Genomic DNA, 24080 nt, shown 5'->3' with positions numbered 1-24080 from the left:
CACTCCCTCGCTCTCAAATAAATAAATAAAATCTTTTTTTAAAAAAGAATCAGAGAGGCACAGGGCTGCAAGTATGGAAACCTGACTCATGGCCATTGAGGCAAAGGGGGGTTTATTGTTCATTTTCTCACATAATAAGAAGTGCAAAGGAAGATGGCTTCTGGCATTAGAGCCACTGGTGAATGGTATCCTTAGGGATACCTAAGGGATGGCTGAGCCATCCCTTGCATGTTTGTGTGTACCTTCTTGCTTGTTGTCTCATGGTCAGACGATGGCTGCTGCCACTGCAGACATTCTGTTCAACTAACTGCAAAACTAAAAAAAAGGGTCACATTAGTTGCATCTGTCCCTTATTCTCATGGCCCAAACTGCATCACGTGATCATGTCTAGTTCCAGGGAGACTAGAAAAGCTGAGTATATTGTCACTCAGAACTTGGAAGTTAACTTCTCATTATTGTTTTCACCATGGCTGTTTATCATCTTGGCTGCATCTGTTGCCGATTACCATAATAATACCGTATAACAAATGGGATCAGAATGTCAGTGACATACAACAGTAAACATTTATTTAGCTTGTGGGTCTTTGGGGTTCAGCTGAACTTTGGGGATCAGTTGACCCATGTCTGAGAGTTAGCTGCTTGTCAATTCATGATCTCTGACAGCCTCAGCTGGGACGAGAGCATCTTGGCTGTGCTCCACACATCTCTTGTCCTCATGGCATTATTGTTGCTGTGTCAGGTGCCTGGCCACCCCCAAACCTCTTTGCTCCCCTGTTTCCACGTATGCCCCATAGTAGCCTTGTAAGCTAACTTGAGAGCGTGTTGTGATTGGTCTCACACTGAAGGCTAAGCAAGGTAAGGAGAGTCACTCAAGGTCATAGTAGCTTGGAAGTGTCAATTGTGGGATTTGATACGAGGTCCTTGACCCCGTTCTGGGCTTCCTCCAAGGCTCCAGGCTGCCTCTCCTTCTGCAGCTGCTGTGCTAGTCAATGCTATGCAGGCATTTCCCGTGATGGCTTCCAAAGGTGACACCAGCTACTCTGTGGGCACCACCCTGGTTGGCCTCATTCATTTCATATAAATAGGGCCTCCATTCTGCGCAAGGCTGCCCTGAGATGGGGTGGGTATGAACATGGGAAGAGCACAGCTGTGGCCCTCTTCAAGAGAAGAGGCACCAGGTACATGAGCCTAAAACACGGCTCACAGTCCACGCAGCACGTAGTCAATGCCAAAATACAGATTCTTGCAGCGAGTTCCCAGGAAGGGAAAACCCTGTAGTCATAAGCTTGGAGTGGAAGCTGGAACAGACCCCTCTTCCCTTTTCCTCTGCACACACCCCTCACTCATCATTTCCAGAAAACATCCCGCCATTACTTGTCCTTGTTGCTGCAACCAGCCTACAGGCTCAGATTCCAGGGTGTGGGGCAGCACATCTGTCATCCCAGGGTATTGGCTCACTTCAAACATTTTTGAGGGTTTAAATCTGTCTTGTATTTTTTAGCACACCTTGTAAAAATAATAATATTAAAAAAAGAACATCACTCAACGGTTTCAACATCTGGAAGTTTATCCTAGAAATGCAAAAAGATGTATCTTTAAAGATGTTCATTGCAGCAGTGCTGATAGACCATTTATTTGTAGAAGAAAACAGGAAGCCATCGCAAATGAAGAGGTAGCTAGGGTTTACTCCTGTTCCTGCTGATCACATTGATACATATGGTATATTTGTATGTGAGTATAGAATCAAAATAAAGCTTTTAAAATAAAAACCTGGGTGGCTCCGTGGTTGAGCATCTGCCTTTGGCTCAGGTCGTGACCGTGGGGTCCTGGAATCGAGTCCTGTGTCAGGCTCCCCTTGAGGAGTCAGCTTCTCCCTCTGCCTGTGTCTCTGCCTCTCTCTGTGTGTCTCTCATGAATAAATAAGTAAAATCTTTAAAAATAAAATAAAATAAATAAAATAAAATAAAAACCAGTAAGAAAAAACATCAATGAATCTGGCCAGCAGCCCCCAGAAGTGGATGGCTGGGATTCCAAAATTTGTATTTGCCTCCCTTTGTGTATTTGGAGAAGTTAGCTTATTTGTAGGCCAACTGAAAATAGAGGGTCTAGATTGGGCAGCAGTTCAGGAATGGCCTCTGTCAGGGGAGGCAGCTGGCCTTGGCAGGAAGGCTCGGAGGGTCCTGGGGTCACACTCCAGGATTGCCATTTGCCATCTGTGCATCCTTGGACAAGCTACTGTACTCTCAGAGGTATTTGGGACATGGGGCTGTTAACTCCCTGCCTCCCCCAGGAGTTAGAAAAATTACACGGGACAGTCCTTATAAAGTACTGGAGAGTACCTGCCATTCCTGGCCCAACAAATAGTGACAAATGTTAATAGTATTATTATTAGTCATTATCACCAATTATATTATTACATCCTTTGGAAATACAGGAATGGCTAGATGAATGTGAAAGTCCCTCACTCTAAAATATTCAGGCCAGTTGTATTGATGGTACTATCAATATTAGCAGGCTTTCTGTATCTTCAAGGTGGACTTTGTACATTTGTTTTGTTCCTTTGTTCTGTTTAGTTTTCTTTTATTTCTTAATAGATCCTTTTTTAGTGCATTTTTAGGTTCAGAGCAAAAATTGAGTACAAGGAAAAAAAATTGAGTACAAGGTACTGATTTCCTTATCCTTCCTATCCCCTTACATGCACAGCACCTCCCCTTATTAATACCTTGTTCTATTTTGTCTATTTTTCCAATAGGAACCTGATTTCCAGTAGGTAACAGGGCAACAATTAGAGTGGAGTTTCTCATAAACAAAGTGGCAAGCCAAGAGGGGCTCTATGGCTGGAAAGAAGCCCCATCACCTGGTAGGCCCCTCCAGAGGCACATCTGGTCGAGGGGGGGCATCCCTGTCTCATACTCCCTTGTGCATGGAAATTAACCTGATAGTCATCATCTTTGAAAGCATGGAGAGCATGGAAGATCTATTCGTGTCCCAACCTAATCCAAGTGTTGATTTGCAATACATTAGATGGAGCTTCTTGCCTTACAACAGGATCAATATATAATGTTGGAACACAGTCTTAAAAAGACGATTTATAGACTTGGCTATTTCAGTGAGTTGAGTATGGCAGCTGTAGACAGCTTATTTAGATCTTGGTGAATTCACAAATGTGCAATTCTGTATTCCAATTACTGCATCTGGCTGTCCTTTGAAGAAATGATAAAGCCCAGATATCATTGGATCAGCCAAGTCATACAGCAAAAGGAGGGTTGATTCCATTGCAATTTAAAAATGTATATTCTCACTCATCCACGAACCGTAAATACAGCATTAATTTTTTTAAATTGACATTTTCTTCCCAAAAAATTCCCAGACAAATAATTTTGATTATGAATAAGCCAATCAATAAAAATTATTTTTAAGGCTTCTCAGCATGCCAGACATCCCAGGCTCCTTGGAGATTAGAAAAGTGTAAGACAGAGACCTTGCTCTAACATCTCCAACACCTACAAAATACAAATTCAAGGTGGACAAATCAGAAAATATAGATAAGAATTATAAAAACAGAGTCACACCAACAGAGGGAGAAACTATTTTGATCAATGGCCTTACAAACTCTTATATGCAAATATATTTACGCAAGCATGTGTGTATATATGTATGTGCTTATACAATAGATAATAACCAAAAAGATTATACACGCTGTCTCATAATATTTTTCATTTAGCAATGAAATGCAATAAATGCCTTTCCTTGTTGTTAACTGTGGACTTAACCTCTTTTAGCAGGATTTCATTGAATGATGAACCACAGTTTATATAACCAATCCCTAATTGTATATTTTGTTAGGTTTTGATGATTTATTAAAGTCAGCATTTTGGAATGCATATCCACACTGCATATGTTTTTGTGCACTCATCTGATATTTCCATGGAATCACGTGTTAAGATACGTTTTAGAATCTTACAACTTTGTTAGAGAGCCCAAGCACACATGTGTGAAAAAGAAAACGAGTTCATAGAGTGGGGGAGGTATGGCTAAGTTAGTGCAACAATCAAGAGTCAAAGGCCAGAGAGATCACTTCATGCTTGGGTTGCTACAGAAGGCTTCATGAAGGACAGATACAAGTGACAGAAATTCTGTTCAAGCCATCTTACATGTCAAAGGCATATTATTGGCTCAAGAAATTGGAAAGTCCACTTTGGTTTCAGACTAAGCTGGGTCCAGAGTTCATGTGGTATCACTGAGCACCAGTATGTGTGTGTCTGCGTGAATGTGTTTGTATGTGTGCATCTGTGTGTGGGTCTGTCTACCTGTCCCATCCTTTGGTTGGTCTTCTTACTATGTGAGCGGCATTCTTAGGCAAGCTCGCTCTAAATGGCAGCCGCCCCCAGCAGCTCCAGACTTCGGTGGTGTTTACATCTCATAAGGAGAGAGCCCCTTTCCCCCAGCTTCTCTGTCAGTCCCGCCTTGGCCTCTTGCATACTTTTGGCCCGCCCACCACTGTGTAACAGAGTGGGTGTCCCGGTTGCTAGACTGGGTCATAAGCCTGCCTGCACCCTGTGCTGAGGGAAGTTGGGAATGTATGACTGAAGGTCTATCTGGGAGAGTGGTTCTCAAAATCAGATGTTGTTGAGAGATCAAAACATGAAATTGATGTCATAGCTGAACATACTGGAACTTGAAGGATGAGCAGCTGTAACCGGTCAATGCTTTGGGCTGCAAGTAGCAGGAAAACTCCAAATCAAACTGGCCTAAAATGCCATGGTACAAAGTCTGGAGGCAGGTGTGCTCTAACACAAATTGCTCAATGGCTTGATGACGCCATTAAGTTTCTCAGGATCAGCTTCATCTCATGTCCGATTTCCCTCAGCAAGTTTGCCAGGAAGCCAGGACTTGCAGCTTCCTTGTCCATAATCAGTGCTGGAGTTATGGACAAAGACTGACAAAGACTCTAAAACTTTCCTGCTATCTCTTCAGGCCAGCCCAGGTCATGTGTCCACCCCAGAACCAGTAACTCTTAGTGGGAAATTCTGCACACTGATTGGCTAGTCAGTATCTACTCCTGGAGGAAGGGCTGGGGTCACCTTCCAGAGGATATCGTGGATATTGGAATGAAACTGGAGTCCCATTAGGAAGGAGTGGAGGATGGGTGCTAGGTGGCCAACCAACAATGCTATCCAAATAGAATTTATTAATTTGATAAGAACCTTGGGTGTTAAATAGGTAGAAAGAGGATTTATGGCCAAGTGGTAGAATTCCATGGTTTTTCCTGGTCATAGCTGACAGGAAACAAGATTTCAGAGTCTGTCCTGGAGAGAACAGCACAGTGAACAACCTCAGCTGAAGTTTTTGTTTATTTATTCCTTCACTGCACGTGTATTTATTGAGCAACTACTATGCACCAGGCACTCTGCCCAGTGCTGGGATAAGTAAGATAGATAAAGTCCATATCTTTGTGGACTTCTAGTGAGGAAGACAGATGACAAGCAAATTAATATGTCAAGAAAAACAAATCAGGGTAAAGTGGATAGAAAGAAATGGGAGGGGGGAGCCCCAGTCCCCTTGCTTAGGTTGACATTGAACCATGGACTTGAAGGACATGATGGAGTGAGCCAAGGTCATCTGAAGGAACTGTGTTCGGGGCAGAGGAAACAGTAGGTACAAAGGCCCTACTGTGCTATGCAGTCATCCATAGTATGTTTGGTGGACAAGGGAGAGAGTGGTAGATACTGAGGTCAGAGAGGAGGGGTGAGATCGCAGAGGGCCTCCCAGGCATCACAGTCTTTGTCCTTTGAGTAAGATGTTGAGTCCATGATGCCAGAGGGCATTATTGAAGCAGGGGGGGGTAGCCAGTTCCTCCCCCAATGGCTCTGCTTTGACTCTGACTTTAACTTCTCTTTCCCTCTCTTCCAGGCCATGTACATGTTCTACGCGCTGGCCATCGTGTGCGATGACTTCTTTGTCCCCTCCTTGGAAAAGATCTGTGAGGTGGGTGCCCTGTACTCTCAGCATGTCTGAGTGGGTGGTGCAACTGTGCTGCCCCAGGTCCTTCCCTGAGGTCCTGGGGAGCCCTCCATGCCACCTGGGTGGGAGCAGCAGGCATAAGCATGCTTCTGAGCAGTGAATGATATTAGCACAAAAGCTCCATCAGTCCACTTAGAATATCAGGGTATGGTCCCGTAGTTGGGCTTTAACCTGTACGACCAGCTCTCCCTACTCCATTTGGCAACTCGAGATGCCATTTGTCTTCTCCTTGCCTGTTTTCTTTGCCTCTTTTAAATCCTTCTCTTCCTTTCTCCCTCTCCATTCCTCATATTACTCTCCCTTATTTTTTTCTGCATCTGTGACCTCCTTTGTGTGGTCCTCGCAGAGCACGAGGTCTTCAGCTATATACCTCCATCACCCTGCCCTCTGTACATGTGCAGAAATGCTTCAAGCAGGGGCCCGAGAAGTGAGAAGATGAAAGAACTGGTCACAGGGAACAGGAAGGGGACCCTGTTCAGAATCAGCCCAGGGAACCCCAGGTTGAAGACCAAGTGACATCCTTTTCATCAGAAAATATTCAGCATAATTTAGAACCCTTTCATCCTCTTGCCTCTTTCATTTCCGTGTCTGTTTTGAAATGCAGTTTCCTTTATCTGGAAGCTTTCCACTTTATTTTATTTTTAATTCAGAATCTGGTTTTTCAAAAGGATCTCTCCCAGACACACCTCCCATCTGGGACTCGTTTCCTCATGTAGTTCTCAAACTTGGTCATCCTTCCCCATCCCTCCCCCTCCCTGCCAGTGTCTGATTCTTGAATTCTTAGTGGGCAGCAGGGACACCCATTGCATTTCTGTGAAGTGCCCAGGTGATGCTGAGGCTGTTGGTCCAGAAACCACATTTGGAGATCTGCTAACTTAAGCAGTTTCTTCTACATCCTGGATGTCGGTTTGGGTTTTGTCCTTAAAAAAATAAAACTAAAAGAGAATTGTGTCATAGGAACCATGGAGGGGCTTCGGGAGGAAGTTCCTTTAAAAAAAAGAAAAAGATTTTATTTATTTATTCATGAGAGACACAGAGAGAGAGGCAGAGACACAGGCAGAGGGAGAAGCAGGCTCCCTGTGGGGAATCTGATGCAAGACTCGATCCCAGGACCCCAGGATCACGACCTGAGCTGAAGGCAGATGCTCAACCACTGAGCCACCCAGATGCCCCAAGGAGGATCCTTTATTTGGTAGAAGGAGAAGGAGAGCAATGAGGTTGCATCTGAGATGGACAGTGGGTATGTGCAGAAACCCTTTGTCTAAAGCAATGTAAGCTGAGCACAGGATCACCTTACGTAGTAGGAGAAGAGGCACTGAAGCACCCGTAACTGGAGTCATTTGTGATCTCTGAAATACCACCACTTGGTGCTCTGTTCATTCTACAAAGCAAACTACTCTCTCTCCCACACAATTTTTTTATAGGAAATTTATAACCCACTCTAGAAATGGAGGTATTCTTGTCAGGAGGTGCTCTACTCCATAGAGGAAATCCATAGCACCTGCAAGCATACTTCTTGGGGAGGAAATGGGACAAAATAAAGTGTAGTCCTGGCCATCTGTGTCCATAGGGCACAGAACAGCTCCAAGGTGATGGCAACACATTTCAAGGAAGGATATTTGTGCAAAGCAGAGTCTGAGCCCCCAGGACCAAGGGAGGAGAACCTGGGACTGGAATGGGCATGTCAGGGAGCCCTGGGGAAAGCAAGGCTGGTTGCATCAGTAGTTACCAGGGCTCGATGGGGAGCTGGGAAGGCTCTTGACAACTCTGTTTTGATAGATAAAGGTGCCAGAGGCAGGAAGACTTCATCCCCTGCCCCAGCTGGTGATTCTGAGCATCCAGCAAAATGCTGCCAGGGCCCAAGTGAATTAGGGATAAAAGACGAGGGGATGTAAGGAAACATGGAGAAAGAAGCAAAGTCTGGATGAAGGAGAGAAAGAGGAACTAGAGATGAGCTCGGGGTGTGGACTCTATACCTCATGCCCCATCAGGGACCCCTAAGCTGGCATGGACACAGTAGTTTCGGGTTCTCCTGGTAAGTCTTGGCCGACCACCAAGGAGCGTGAGTTCTGTTAATCTTCAGGGACTCTCTTCCCCAGGGGACTCACCTGCATCCCTCACAGCCATACCTTTCTACTTGAGGAATCAGCACTTCCATCTTAGAGTCTTCTCAGAACCCCACATGAAGTTGAGCTGTTCCGTCCAGAGCCAGGAATCAGCAGGATTCCAAATCAGAGTGCTCGAGTAAGGCTCCTATTGTAGTCTGTTGCCGGTCAGTGGAGCCAGGGGCCTACGCCAAAGCCCTGCTGCCCCTCCATGGCTGAGCAAGGAAGTGCAGCGGCCTGCGCCACTGGGAAGAGGGTCTGTGTCATTCAAGACTAGCATCTCCAGGCTGGGACCCATCAGGGAACCAGCTATTTACTGACAGCCAGCAGCTTACCTTCTGGGTAGTGATTGGATGCAGAAAGGCTAAACATGCTAACCAGCCTCTAGTATATATTTGTCTTGTCCTCTTGCAAATCACCTTTTGAACTAACTGACAGGGTAACCCAGAGTGTTCGTTGTATAGGACATCTTGGCAGGGCTCCTCATCCTTCCCACTCAGTCTCAATCCCACCCCCCATTCTTCCAACCCCAGGGCTTCAAGACTGCATTAATGATGAGCAGCAGGTTTCAGGAGGGTGACCCCTCCACCCCTAAAGCCTCTGTAACCTCCTAGCATCAAGACTTTCAAACTGATTACCATGAGCCTCATTTAGCTTATTGATAAGCATAAATAGTATTGAAAAAAAATCCGAATGTTTTACATAAAAATGTGATTTTGAGCACCTCTTAAGAAATAAGGATATTTGGCAACATGGAGGGAAGTGAGTGGCATACTCTTTAGAAAGGAGGCAAATGCCCACTGTGCCTTACGCTTGTATGACACCTGGGGCTTCTTGGTTGGGGATTCCTAGATCTTGTTAAGAACCTTTAACCCATAGAGATTTGCAGCCCCCTCCCTGATCCTGCCCCCAAAGAGGAGGCCCAGAGGAGCAATGGCCCATCTGGGGGCTGGGGGGAGGGGGAGCTACACCTGAGCTTGGGACCTTGAGAGTCATGGTCGCCTCTGTTTCCAGGGCAATCCCAACTTACCTGTGCTTTGTCCTTACTCCTCTGCAGCGCCTGCATCTCAGTGAAGATGTGGCTGGGGCCACATTCATGGCAGCAGGCAGTTCGGCCCCAGAGCTGTTCACGTCCGTCATAGGTAGGTGATGACCTGGGGACATCTCAGCCCTGCCTTCTCTTAAGGACAAGGGCTGTGGGGACAGACAGCCTTCCAGTGGCTTGGCTAATAGGAAATGAGAATCTCAAGACTCCAGGGAGCAAAGGCCACCTTCCCATCCCACTGTGGTTACTGTTATTATTTTAAGTGATGCTTTCCCTTGCATGAACGTGTCCCAGGTCCTGTGTCCAGGCTCCCATGGAACAATATCCCCAGTGCAGAGTTAAAACTCTCTCCTGCCCTTGGCTGCTTCCTGTAGACACTGAGAACAATCTAACTAACACTTGTGAAAACTCCCTTATGCCCACATCAAAAAGCAACTGGCCACAGCAGCCAGGCTGACATTAGGTCTGTTTCAGGGGTCTTCATCACCAAGGGTGACGTGGGAGTTGGGACCATCGTGGGCTCTGCAGTGTTCAATATCCTGTGCATCATTGGCGTCTGCGGGCTCTTTGCTGGGCAGGTAAGGCTGATAGCCGAATGCGGCATGGGGTTGGAGGGGACAGCAGGGAGGTGAGGCAGGAGTGGCATCAGCATGGGGGCCAATGGTCTCGGGCAGCGGTGACATGGGGTCTCACACCCCAGGAGGTTGGCTCAACTGGAAGTGGAAACAGTCAGGCCCCATTGTTTGGTCTCCGTGTTGATGGCATACAGAGCGCCCGGGCCACATAAATAATTAACCAGCTTCAAGGTGCAGGCTGCCAATCTGAAGGTGTTGAGCTCATTTTGAATGTCATGATCTGAACTGGAATGACCTAAAACCATTTAATATATAGCTTTGCCTCAATGGCAGTAGAGTAGATGAGAGAGAGAGAGAGAGAGGAAATGACAGGGTTTTCATTTCTTTTTTTCTGCTAAAAAGCATTCTGAGCTGTCACAGTGTAGGACAGTTTTGCTACAGCCATCAAGCAATTCAGGTACATGGCCACTTTAGCTTACATTTGGGATCACGAGGGGCTTTGCATGCCTTCATTTTATCTATGGAGACTATTCTACTGCCAGGGAGTGTCATGGGGTCTGGTGTCTATATTGGAAATCCTCGGGAAGATGCCCTGAAGTCACCTAAGTGTGAGGCTCGCTGAGAGCCCAGGCAACGTGGCAGCACCCAAGGGTTTGCCAACTCTGATGTCCCAACTCCCTCATAGGAACTTTGATCCTGAGCTCTACCTTGACACCCAGATTTTGAATATCTTCTAGGAAAAGCACCTTCCAGAAGCCCGTTTAGGGTACTCTACTTGCAATATTGAGGAACATGGTGATGCTAACTAGCTCCCCCACTGTGGAGGACACCTCAGGGTCCTGCTAGAGGTGGCTGGCTGATTTGAAGGCTAATAAGAAAGCTCCTTTGAGCTTTCTTCCACACCCTGTTCTGGGCCCCTGTGCTATCCAGTCAGCGGGCCATGGGCACCTACCTCCCACCCTGCCCATCTTTCTAACGCAGACTGGAGTCTATGCAGGAGGCATCTGGCACATGGTTGCAGTTCTCCACCGCCTGTTTCTAACTGCCATCATTTCATGCCCATTGATTTGTGAGGGCTGCCTGGTGGGTTCACCGCTTGTGAGTGACAGGCAGAGGGACACCTCGATCTCACCTGGAATTGGCTCCAGAGCCCACAAATGGAGGGTTACTTCTGGGGCTCCCGGATGGGTGCATCCATACATAGTGGTCGAGCTCCACCCAACTTGCCAGACTGACATTCGCCTTTTTTCTCATCCTTGTGATCCATTACCTCTTTTCTTAGATTTTGTGGACCTGCAATATGGTGGTCTCTAAACCTCTAAGAGGTTTAGACCTCTTAGAAATATAGCCAGTGCCTCCCAAAACAAAACAAACAAAACAAACAAACAAACAAACAAAAACTGACTCTCCGTCCTTGCTTTCGGGGCCATCTGCACTTGGGTGGATCTCATCTGTGTCAACCGTCTTCTCATTGCCCTGCGGAGAGGAATAGTCACATCCTGCAGAAGAGGCTGTTGCTGTTCACACTCTCTTAATTAACATTGTCACCATTAGCAGTATGATTATTAGCCTGGCCGTTATTCATGTTGTCATTAGTTCATTAGTCATTTGTACCTGCAGCTTGATGGAAAGGTGAGCCCAAAGGGGGAGAAGTAACATAAAGAAATGAAACAAATGACTGGGAGGTCTCTAGTAAATGCAGGCAACTAATTACATATGAAGTGGCTTGCATTCATTTGTATTCATAATTTATTAGCAATGCGGTTAATTGCTGGCTTGGTTAGAACACCTGCTTAAAAGGCAGATTGCTTCCTGAACTTCAGCACATGCTGAATTCCAGGCACTTGGCTCCCTCTGAAAGGTCTTTGCAACCTTATCTCACAGCCTTGCACCATTGTGGAGGGAAGTAGCCACCATGATGTTGGTAGAAGTCGCCCAACATGATGATTCTGGATGCCAGCATTTCCTTCTGTTTTTCCCTGTCTTGTGCCCACTTGGAGATTGCTAAGACCATCTACCTCTCTGCTTTCAGGTGTTTGTAGAATCCATGATGTCTTTGCAGAGGGAGCAAAATTATGTTTTGGAAAGAACATGGGTCTGGAAATCAGGCCTGGGTTTGAATCCCGATTCTGCCATTTGCTGGCTGTGAAATGTTGGAGAAGTGACCTTTTCACCCCTCCGAGCCTGTTTTCAAATCTATAAAGCAAGTGGATATAAGCCCACCTTCCACCTAGCATCACCATGAGGATGAAACATAACATGTTCAGCATTAAGCAGGAGTCAGCCCGCATGGTAAATGCTCAATAAAAGATGCCATTATCAGCTCTCAGAAGAGTAACAATCCATGCAGTCCTCACCTCCAAATCCCATCGTAAGTCACTGTGATCATTTGGCCAAGAAGTGGACAGAATTTACTAACTAGTGGAACAGTCACAGGGTGCCAGATGGGGAAAGAAGGGAAGGTCAGGGAGAAGTCTTCTAAAGGAAAGTCCAAATGAGGAGATGTTGATAGAAGAATGATCTTAGAGGACTGGGCTTCACCTCATGCTAGCTTGTCAGTGGGAGGGAAAGGAAAAAGAGGTGAGAAATGAATCCTGCCTTATGTACGCAGAAGCATTCCCAGGTGGTGGAGTAGGTGCTGTGAAACACCACAGCTAGGGATGGATATTGGAAATTGAGCTGATTAATAAATCCAATCATGGGTCTCACTTAGCTTGGTTATTTATGTGGCTCCGCACTTTCATTTGACTGTGAGAATTCCCCACGAGTGCCCCTGGGCCTCTTTCTAATGTATTCTGGCCTGAAGGGCTGCTCATGACCAAATCTGTTACTCATCTGAAATCAAAGTAATTAAGCAGTAAGGTTTGAGTTCCTGTCTCAATTAGGGTTCTGATGAATTCGATGTAATTAAATGTCTGCCGTATTTGCAGTTTGCAAACATACCCGGCGTTCTGGTGTTTGCCTAAGGTGCTTTGGGGAGTTTTATGGGACAGGAAGAAAATTGCTTCTTAGAAAGTGGCTTTTAGAGAGGTTCTTGGCATCCCCACAAGATAAAAAAATAATAAAAAATAATAAAAACAAAAAAATAATAGGAGAGGGAACACCAAACTCTCAATGCAACAGACTAATGTATTTTACATACTGTGTTGCAAAAACTTCATGCCAATTTTGCAAAACAATGAACTTATTAATTTAAATCCACCATCCAGAGCCTCTTAGGCTTTAAAGACATAACCACAAAGAGAGAGTAAACAGTTTAACTGCATCCTATATTAGGATATTCATATTCCAGTTATTACAGACCGGCAGATGGCTCCACTTTATAATAAAGAACTCTAGCATCAGCTCTCCTGGCATTCTAGAAATGTGCCTGACATTCTCTGGCAAGGGCCATCTAACCTTAGCTGATATCATCTTTGTCCACATTACACCCTGTCCGTGCTGGCCCCTCAACACAAACCCGAAGAGCACCCAGAGGTTGCACATCTGAATTGAAACCTGCCATCAGTTTGGTTTCCACGAAGAATCTAAGCAGTGTTTCCAAGGCAGGTAGTTTATCTGAAAGGTGATCCCAGGACATGCCAGAGAGGGGGTAAGTGAGACCAGGCAGAGAGTTACCAAGGAAAGTGTGTTAGCAAGGAAGTTACCACTGTGAGCAGCTGGGGTTTACTTCTGAGAGAATGGGAGACTGTCTAGAACACAGGTCTCCAAGGTATCCAATCCAAGAAGGGAGATGGGGTGTTTATCCACCAGCCTCCACCAATTGTTGGTAAGGACTGCTCCTGCTAGACATGGGCAGGGTGGACTTCGGGAGAAAACCTCCAAGCAAAAAGACATAGAAGCTAGGCCCTGGAAGGACCTGAAACGGTAAAGGTAGGAAGACATGAGTGTAGCCTACAAAGCATTCACTACAAACTCGACTTAAGCCTTTAAAAATAAGCCACCTAGTTGGTCTCATTTTCGACTCTCCTTAATGAAACACAAGCTTTAGCACTAGGCTGATTCTTAAAGAGTTCAGGACCAGGATGTCTTGCATTTAGGGAATTTCCTCCAGTGCTAAAAATAACAGCTACCATTCTAGGCGCTTGCTGCTTCCAGTTAGGACACAGAAGACCTTGGCTCCCACAGGAACACCAAAAACCAATGTGGGTAATATAAAAATCATACTCATAAATGGGACTACTGGAGAATAGTGGAGGCAGGAGAGACCTGATGAAGTGACTTCCAGAGAGAGAAGCCCTTTGTCAGTGAGCTGAGTCCTGGCTGGTCTGGATGCAGGGAGAGCAGAAGTCTGTGAACATCCAGAACTTTGCAGACTAGAGATGAAGCCAACCGGGCTCCTGGTGGTGCTGGAGACAGCTAGGATGTCCTGGAGTCTGAAAGATGATCATGTACAACAATAATTTGCTTAACAGAGGACAGTAGTCCTCTCCACCCCACCCAAATGTGCTAGTGAAAACACAAGTGAAGGCAGAACTGAGAAGCAGAAATTCCAACTGCGCCATCTCTCACATTCTCCCAGCACCTGAAACTGAGGAATCCCAAATCCAGTCCTTTGATCTAAGAGACTAACCCTTCCTGCCGAAGCTGGGTGGAGGACGTGGGGCTGACCACAGTGACCCACCATCCAGTCCCAGTCAGATGAACACTTGCTGAAATCTGAATAATCACGTCCTCGCTTTCAGCAGATGAGAGCAGAACTTGAAATTTCTAGGGGAGGAAAAATCAGTATCCTCAGTTCTCACTTTTCTTCTATATATGATTCCCAGGATGCAGTAATAAAATCCAAAACCTGTTTGAAGGCAGGAATAGGACTCATAACCAAGGAAAAGCAGCTGCAGAAGCAAACCACAGATGATACAGATACAAGAATTAGCAGAAAAGAATTTAAAATATCTATCTTAAATAGGGACAGATGGGAAAAATAAATGAGTGGATGGAGAATTTCAGCAGAGAAATGGAAAAAAATAAGAAAACTCAGATTGAAATTATATATATATATATAATTCCATATATTTATGTATATATATTATATATTATATATACATATATATAATATATATATCTCCAACCCCAGCTCTCATTTATTAAACTTCCCCAATGTGCAGGCATCACAAGGTGCCTTACAAATATTTGTAGAAATACACCTACTGAGTTATAAGATAGTATTAGCATCACTTACAGCAAGGAAAAGGGGACCTGGGTACAGGAGGTGCTGCTTTGAGCAGGCAAAGCCTGGATTGGAACCCATGTGTACTAATGGTAAAATTCATTCTCCTTCCTCATGGGGAGCCTATGGCTGAAAACTCCCAGATGTTATGCTTGCATTATTATGGTTATCTCTAGCATTTATGCGTTCTCTAAAAGTGGGTGGTGTAGGAGCTTGGGGCAATGCAAAGAAAGGACCTATCTGCACAATAGTGGTGACCAGGGATGGGTGATGGAGGTACTTAGCCCAGCCAGTGCTTGGCTAGAAGCTTCTCTAATAATAGATAGATGGCATCATCTACCACCAGACTTTCACTTCCATTAAACAGATGGAGGATTCAGACTAATAAACATGGTGAGAGACCCACAGACCACCCCAGCCTACCCTGTACACCTTGGTCCCTAGCTTATTGTTCTCCAGACAAAACCCAACTCATCACCTACCATGTTCCAGTTCTGAAGAGCATCCAGATTCCCCAAGACACTGGGGGACCCACCAGCTGAGACCGAGAAGCCCCACACACATCCCTGAAAACAGGGCCTGGAGTCCTGCCATTCCCCCTAGAAAGGGAGATAAAAGTGCACAAGGGAGAGTGAGAGGTCCATGGAGCACTTGAGGAGCAGGTCCCACCAAAGGCCTCGCTCTGGATGCAGGATGCTCTAGTACTTGATCCAATGAGTAGGAGAGGACAGTTTGTGCTGTGGGAGTAAACCAAGGCCAGGGTCAGGTCTATCTGGAGCAGTCACTGCATCCGTCACATTCCAGTGAAATAAGAACTTCTCCAAGTGACAGCTGCTGGGCACCTGCCTCAGGAAGACTTTGCTAGAAGGCAGATCCCCAGCCCTCATTTGAGACCAACTGAAATCAGAAGAGCAGATGTACCTGCTTGAGCCCCATCTGCAGGCTCAGCTCAGCTCAAATTCGTGGACCAAGCTTGGCCTTGGGCAGGAGGCAGCCATTGTTGGCCAGCTGGCCCAGGCAGCATGAACTGTCTCCTCTTGATGCCCCAGTTCTATAACTGGCTGTCTGCCCTCAGTGTCTCCTGGTCATTTCTTTTCCCCAGCCATCCCCAGTGCCCCTTCAAGGCCAGGTACTGACAGGACCCCATACCTGATCTTCCCCTGACACACACTTGTTCCCAACCCTGAGTTCCATTAAAGTCACCCACCCACCTCTGTGGTGCTCAATCTTGATGGCCTCTGCATCCTCATCCCAGATCTCTTTGTTAGCTTTGACTTTGGCTTACTGCACTTGTCCCTGGCTTATTTTGCCTCCTTGAAATGATCTCCTGAAATCAGATCCATTCCTGGACCCACACTTAGATTAGTTAAGAGGCCTTCAGCTTCAGGCAACAACAACAACAACAAAAAACCCACTTATAACTGGCTTCTTAAATCAAGGAAATTTATCAGTGTCTTTGAAACAGAGGAAAATGGACATCAGGCATGGTTTGCTCAGGGCTCCAGCCCATTTTCTGTGATTCTCTTATCACCAGCCTTCTCTGACTCCTTCCTTAGACTATCCTTTGAGGCAAAAGGTGACTGTAGCTGTTTCATGACTCATAAACACACACCACAATGACCAAAAGAGAAGGAGAATGTCTCCCTACCTACCCTACTTCTCATCCCTCACCTGACATGATCAAACAAAAATCTGAGTGGGCCAACTTGGGTCACCTGACCATCCCTGAACCAATCCCAAAGGAACTAGAGTAACCCTGTTGGCTTAGGGTAATCCAGAACTACCCATCCCTTATCTTCTTCTCCCCAGAACTGAGAATGTGATCAGTTCTACCCCAAATATATAGCTTTTGGTCCTTGACAGTTATCCAAAACAGATGAATGACCAAATGACAACTGCAGTATCACATGCCGCCTCAGTGGCTGCTTCCCCCTGACTGGTATAACACACCTGATAGATCTGTCACAGGTCTTTATGTGAATACAGGCTTTCATTTCTTTTGGGTGGATCATACAGAAGTGCAATTGCTGGGTTGCAGAGTGAACATGTTTGTAAGCAAATGCCAGCAGTTTTTCAAAGTACCTGAGCCATTTTGTATTTCCCACACTATGTGAGGATGCAGACACTCTGCATCATCAGCAGCACTGGGTATTATTTGTTTCATTTTGTTTCAATTTTAGCCATTCTAGTGAGAGTGGGTGGCATCACTATGGTTTTTCATATGCATTTCCCTGACGAGTCATGATGTTGAGCATCTTTCCACTTGCTTATATGCCATCCAGTATCTTCTTTGATGGAGACTCTGTTCAAAGCTTGGCCCATTTTTTAAATTGAAGTTTTGTCATTTTCTGCCACTGTTTCAGGCATCCTCTAACCATCACATTGGACCCCCTCCCCAAGCCCTTCTGTCCAGTTCACTTCCACTTTCACTAGAGCCTAGGGCCATTAGAAACTATTTAAAGTGGTCTTGGCCATGCTTTATTTCTTTCATTGCTGGCATGTGGGTTTGCAAAAGAGGTACTTAGAAGTGGTACTCTTCAGTTGTATGGGAGAAAATACAGAGGTCACCTCTCTTCAACCAGCTTGACTGTGTGTAGCAGTCACTGAGAGCTGAGATGCACAGTTCCAGAAATGTGAGGAGGAAAGCAGACATCTCTGGCAGCCGGAGCCGGACATTCCTCCCATATAATTCTCACGTTGCTCTTTGAAAGTGAACAAAGGGGATGGGGTTTCAGATCGGCTCCATCCTTGGAGGGGCTATTCTCAGGGTTGGCCAAGACTTTCAATGCACAAGGAGACCAGAACCTTACAGCCATCTCAGCTGGACACCGCACCCCCCACCCGCCAAAGAGAGTCCATCTTTTCAACACAAATGACATTTCTTTCCATGATCCTGCCCAAGTGAACACAGTGTCCTCCACACTGGTGTAGATGAGTGGGGCTCTTAGTAGGAATCTGCCCTGTGGGCTGGTGCCAAATTGAATCAGAGCCAAACTCCCCCTTAGTGAAATCACAAAAAGAGATATAAGCTGTGAACAACCAGCCCTCTCCCCGACCAGCAGCTGAAGCTGGATATTGATGGTAAATGTAGGGAGGATAGAAGCATCTCTGACAGACAGATACTTGTTTTATATAGTATTTCTCTTTAACCGACACGCTTTAGGTCCTTACCCTGTGCCAGGCACTGTCTTGCCACTCTGTGTATATTAACGCTCCTGGTCCTCACAACAGCCCTATGACGAGGACATTGTTTTTAGAAAAGAGGAAACTGAGCTCTGAGAGGCTGAGCAGTGTGTCAGCCACAGAACCAGGCTTTTAGGGTTGCAAGGATCCAGCCAGCAGCACCAAGCTAACTAGCTCTCTCTCAGGCCAAACTCAGAGAGCAGGTTTAGCCCCTGCCTTACCCAGCAAGCTCCCTCCATGTTGCGGTCATTCTCACCATCCCTCGAAGGATCCTCAGATGCCCCTCACTCCCAAATGGCATGTGCATGTGGCATCTGCTGAGCTTAACGTTCTTCTGGTGGACTCTGGTGTCTTGGGCCTGTGCACTCACACTTGGGCTCCATGGGGGTGCAGGCATCCCAGCACTTGGCACAGAGAGCCCCTCACCAAGACACTTGCCCTTTATTCAGTCAGAGCCTGCAGCAGCACTAGGGGAGGTGAAGAATTCTAATCATGACCTTCTAATTCCACCCCAGACACAAAGTCCTAGAAACCTCCCCATGATATAAGAGCACACAGAAGCGTAGCAAGTCATGAAAATATATCTGTAGTGAGACAAAGAAGGCCTTCTGCTGGGTGGCCATCAGAGTCCTCCCTGCTCTTAGCTCTTGTCTCCTCCCCCCACCACCTGGCACACATACAGAGCATTGCATGGGCAAAGAACAGACCAGATTTCATGTTTTGGATCCAAGCAGCTATGGTCAGAGTGCCCATGGCATGAGCCATAGCCAGCCCCTGACACTGAGAATCCCCAGGACTTACAATCCTGGGCTGCCTGCACAATAACGGTAATTAAAGGTAGCTTGTCTCTTTGTATTGTCATCTGTTAGTTTAAAGCCAGGGTAATAATCCATTGATTATCATCTAAGAGGAAATGTTTATTTTATATTCCTTCTTTGGTCAGTCAGTTCATTGAATGATGCAACATATGTTTACTGAGTGTCTAGTATGCACTGAAGAGATACTAGTGAAACAAAATCACATTCTAGCAGTGGCCTGTGGGATGTGAAGTACCCAAAAAAGATGATAGATTGCTAGATTAGATAGATGACAGGCAGGCAGACAGACAGACAGAGTTTGAGATAGCGAGGGAGTGAAAGGAGGAGATGATATATTATGGCAGGCGGTGGTCAGTGCTGTGAAGAAAAATAAAGCAAAGTAAGGGTCACAGAGAGGAGATGGGAGAAGAAATACCAATTCATAGAGAGTTTTCAGGAAAAGGACCTTTGAAACTGTTGATAGGTTCATGGGGTGAGAAAATACTCCTGTATTCCACTCCATGAAGAAAATGGCACCATCTAAAATGAAGACTCTGGTTCTGGGCACTGCTTTGAACTGTTAAGTCTCTCTGAGCAGAGAGAGCATGACCCCTAAGCACAAGACAGCTTCTGCCCGGAGACAGTGTAAAAGGCTGGTCTACTAACCTCACAAGGTAGAATAAGAAAAACACCAGTGGCAAGCGCAGCAGGAAGGGGTATGTGCAGTGACCACCACCATCCCCAGCAACCCTGAGCTTCAGGAGGAGGCTGCAGGCTGCAGAACTGTAGGGAAGCTCTACGTCACCTCCCTGAGCCCAGGCAGCTCACCTGTAGGGCAAGGACACCTGTGGCACCAAGCTGCTCTGTGGGTTTGGTGGAATGATGATCAGTGACATCGGCAACGATGACATCAGTCACCAAGTGGGCAGTGGCTCAGTGCCCGAAGCCATTTTCTGCCAGCAAGTATTCATGGCGACTCCATATGGAAACCTGAGAAAGAGCAGTGGGTGTTCAGACAGGTACAAGTGTGCCATGTTTGCGGGTCAGGAAAAGGGCCTATTTGGAGCCTAGGGAAGGCAGAGTGTGGCTGAGAGAGAGCTCTGGTTGGAAGCAGATCATGGTGAGGATTTGGGTGAAATGGGGAGCCACTGGAGAGTTGCAAGCTATAGAGTAACATTACCTAATTTATACTTTGGGAAATTTACTCCAACTACCCGGGGGGCGGGGGGGAGGCACCCTCTGGAGACAAGATGGTGGCAGGGAAACTAGCTCGGAAGTCTATGGTGAGGCATGAGTTGAATTTGGGGCAGTAACAATGATAAGAAATGGTTGTCAGATGTAGAATATTTTTGGAGACGGTGCCAAGAGGATTTGCTGATGAACTAGAAGTGAGGGTGACAGAATAAGATAAATCATAGAAGATTCAAGATTTTTGTCTTGACCCATATAAATGGGTCCTGGCAATACAAATGAGTACAAATCAGTCATGAGAACTGAGGAGGGTTCGTTTTCAGAGCATAGCCAGCGTATTATCTAACATATTCTAAAGTCTACCCTGGTGTGTCAGATCCAGAAACTTGGTAAGGAGGCCAAAATACATTGTGGGATTTTATTTTCATTTTTTTCAATTCAAAGCCTGATCAGCCATCTATTAGTCACCAGCCTCTTTGCTAGGCAGCTTTTGTCACACACAGCCGTACTCAGCCTGCCTGAGGAACCCAGCCCAGCTGTCCTACAGAGCCACTGCCCCTGCCGGTGTCACTGCAAGAGAAAGCCCTGATCAGCTCCATCTAGGACCTCAGATGTAGTGACCCCGGAGTCCTGGATTGCAATGCCCATCTCATGTTACCCTCAGTCTCTGTGAACTTGCAGCTGACACCTGGGAGCTCCATAGCTCGGTGGTAGTCATGATCTTGCATTTGGTGAAGTCAGGTAAGAACAGTTGAAATCCCCAGCATTTACTATGATGTGGCTTGACTCATGATTTTCTCTACCACTTCCTTTCCCCTACCTACCCTGGGTCCGGACAGAGCTGGGATATCTTATCAGATCATACTAGGCTGCGGTACCATGGGGCTGTCTTTACTCCAGGTTCTCTGAGTTCCCAATGAGCCCTGTCTCTACTTGCTAACCCGGCAGGACTCGGTTTGCAACTTTAAAACAGGAGAAGCAACCACGGAAAATTTTGTGGATTTCTTTTTTGCCTTTTTTTTTAATATAACAAAACACTTTTATAGTTCACTTTTTTCTATTCCAGGCCAATCTCCTTTTATTTATGTGAAGTAAGACATTTATGCCCTCCTGATCCAGCTGCTCTTTCCTGCAGGGGAAATATCACTCTGCATTTAAATGGAAACCTTAAGACTGGACCTGAGCCTGAATCTCCAAGTGAGAAATAAACAAACGTCATTAACCTTTCCGGATAGCATGCAGACCGGTTTGGGGCAACAAGAGAGCTCATGTACCAAATGTCTGGCTTTTACAGTCAAATGGCATAGAGGTTGGCCTGGGGCTTTCCTCCCCTTGACCCCCTTGACTCAACCAAGGGACGGCTTATGTTTACGCAGCAGGAAGGGGCACTCTCTTTCCTGCAGTGGATATACATGAGCTGCCACTCTTCAGGAGATAGGGCAAGAAAATAGCTTGGGTGTGCTTTATTTGTTTGTCATTTTTTTCCCCAACTCAAACTGTGGCTGCAGTTGGGGCGTAGAAAATCAGAATTAGGGTACTTGATGCAGTAGCACCCAGTGGGGGGATGCAGGGCGAGGTCAACTGTTAACAGCATGGGACCCCTAGCTTTCATCATGTCAAGATCTTGGTTATTATACAGTAAACCTTGTTTTTTGCACTCTCTTGCTCTGCCTCTGATTACTGTGACACTCTGCTGCTTAGAAACATGGGTTCTGGGCTCCCCGTAGCATCGTTGCCTTTTTTCCTTTTTTGTTTTTTTAACAATATGTAACATTCTTCTGCTTCCAGTTACCATCTATTTTGAATTTCAATTAAAGATAGTTTTAGGAGCACCTGGGTGGCTCAGTCAGTTAAGCCACTGTCTTGCGATTGAGCCCTGCATTGGGCTCCCTGCTCATCAGGAAGTCTGCTTCTCCCTCCGCACCAACCCCCTCTTTTGCTGTCTCTCTTCTCTCTCTCTCTCTGTCTCTTTCTCAAATAAATAAATATTTTTTAAGCTGACTTTAAAAAAAAATAGGTTTAGTATTAACACCTCATCTTTATTGGGATTTCATCTGAGTTCATATAAAATGTTATAGATCTAGATACAGATATCAACTCAGTTAATGCTTCCATCAACCCCATGGAGTAGCTGTTTATCTCATTTTATAGATAGGAAGATTGAGCCCAGAGAGCGAGGTGAGGAAACTTGTCCCAGAGCACACATCCAGGAACAGCAGAGTTGGGATTCAGAACTAGACAGTCCCGTTCTAGAATTTGTATCCTTAATCACTGTGGAACAAAACCCAGCGAAGCAAAGCCATGCAGGGAGGTCTCTCTTGGTAGAAGGTCGTAGAAAAAAACACGATTTGCGATTGAAGGAAGAGGCCACCCCAGATTGTCAGCTCTTCTCTCTAGTCTAGAAGTGTCTACATATATGGAATTTCCTTTAAGGCTTTCTGTTATAGAACTTTCTATAGAAAGTGCTGAGACCAGCAGCCTAGTCGGGGGCGGGGGGTGGGATGGGGGGGCTGTCTCTCAATGAAAAACCAGATGATGGCTCCTTGCAGAAGCTGAGACTGTTCTGAGCTGCGTGTATACACGCCTGACTACAGCAGGTAGTGAAATGTGTTATGGGACAAAATTGATGTCAAGACCCTTTCTAATGCCCCTGCTATTGTGCAGGAACTTTCCACAGCACAGAGCAGCAGAGGCTTGCCCTCCCACTGTCCCACGTTGCTTGGGGTTGCCCCTGATTGATTCGTGCAGCCCATTCTGCCCTTGGCCTACATTTTTCCTTTTAGAGGAGTCCATTCTCTTGCCGGGAAAAGGAGGAAAGATGGAGAAGGACAGCCAGGTGGGGTCTTACTTGCCCTGAGGAGGCAAAGCTCAGGGGTGTCCCTGGTGAGATGTTGGTTTCCTGCACAAAGCTGTAGACCAAGGTAAGGCAGAAAAATCTCTTGCTTTTATCCAAGTGATAGGTTCAACTTCTGGCCCTCTTCAGCCTTCTGTTGCCTTTAGATCCTGCTGTCAGACCCTGCCAGCTCCTCCTGGATGAACCCAAGTGTGATTTAGAAGTAGAAGGCTCCTTATGAGTGATCAAGTCTCTGGCCCTGATGTGGCCAGGATTGGGGCTTACTTCACTAGTCCTACATGGTCCTGGCCCAAAATTCTGTGGGGTTCTGGTCTGAGCACTCCTGGCCATGCCACAGCATCGGCCCACTGAAGGTCCCCAACTGATGAGCCAGGCCCCTGGTGGGGGGTGCATGCTGTTGGCTATTTATGTTTTCAATTTTGCATTCCCTAATTTCTCTCCTTTTCCAAAGAAAAGAGTGGTGTGAAGAAGTGGGGACCATAGTCGGTATTTCTGAGTTTGTTTGAAGGCTTTTGGTGCTCAGATGTCAAGCAAGCTCCACCAGAGACAGAAATCAGTGAACCCCATAAGTAGACCAGAATTGACTTTGTATTTGTAACCAGATCCTGTGGACGGTCTAAATATCTGTTTGCCCAAGTGGGCTGGCCGGTGTCAAACCACTTAGCCACTGTTTCAGAGGGAAGTCCTTTCTCTGTCAGAAGGAAGGAGAGGGTTCCCGGAGCTTTCAGAGTGTCCAGACACATTTTCCCTTTAGTTCTTTTCTTGTTGTTCATCGAATCACTTATTCATTCTGGAATTAAGTGTGATATTGCCAGCCTTGGAGCTATGCATGCTCATAAACCAAGAAAACTCTGTGAATTCCTGGGGTACCAACTGCTGCTACCTTGGGGCTCTGCTCCCACTGAGCCGGGTATGCAAGTGAGCCCCATCATTCCAGGTGTGTGGAAGAATTTCCAAGGAAGGCCTGGGGCTGCAGTGGCATCATCCCACAAAGGGCAGCCCCACACAGCCCTGGTGTGGTCCAGCCACTTACTTAATCCGTGATCATTTACTGAGTGGTAGGTCTAGTGCTTGGGAAAATGATGACAAGACTGAAAGGGCCCCTGTTATTCCAGCCGAGGGAAGACAGATGGTAA

The 24080-nt window shown here is 46.2% G+C and overlaps 1 protein-coding gene and 1 long non-coding RNA gene across 3 annotated transcripts in view; both read left to right on the top strand.

The window, feature by feature from the left end:
• Positions 1 to 24080, top strand: part of SLC24A3 (solute carrier family 24 member 3) — a 481544-nt gene that overhangs the window by 345117 nt on the left and 112347 nt on the right. Inside the window, exons 4-6 of one of the 2 annotated variants that reach the window (XM_025469153.3) lie at positions 5914 to 5988; positions 9187 to 9271; positions 9649 to 9752. In XM_025469153.3, the coding sequence (XP_025324938.2) occupies positions 5914 to 5988; positions 9187 to 9271; positions 9649 to 9752 (264 nt within the window). The remainder of the gene's footprint in view (positions 1 to 5913; positions 5989 to 9186; positions 9272 to 9648; positions 9753 to 24080) is intronic. The other variant, XM_049100282.1, reaches the window with a different exon arrangement.
• On the top strand, positions 17529 to 21747 carry LOC118352249 (uncharacterized). Its single transcript, XR_004809094.2, has 2 exons — positions 17529 to 20831; positions 21157 to 21747. It is a non-coding gene; the product is annotated as an uncharacterized LOC118352249 (long non-coding RNA).

Source organism: Canis lupus, chromosome 24 (genome assembly GCF_003254725.2).
Source record: "Canis lupus dingo isolate Sandy chromosome 24, ASM325472v2, whole genome shotgun sequence".
Classification (NCBI taxonomy): Eukaryota; Metazoa; Chordata; class Mammalia; order Carnivora; family Canidae; genus Canis; species Canis lupus.
Note: the sequence above shows the minus strand (reverse complement) of the source record. Positions and strands in the feature narration are given on the sequence as shown.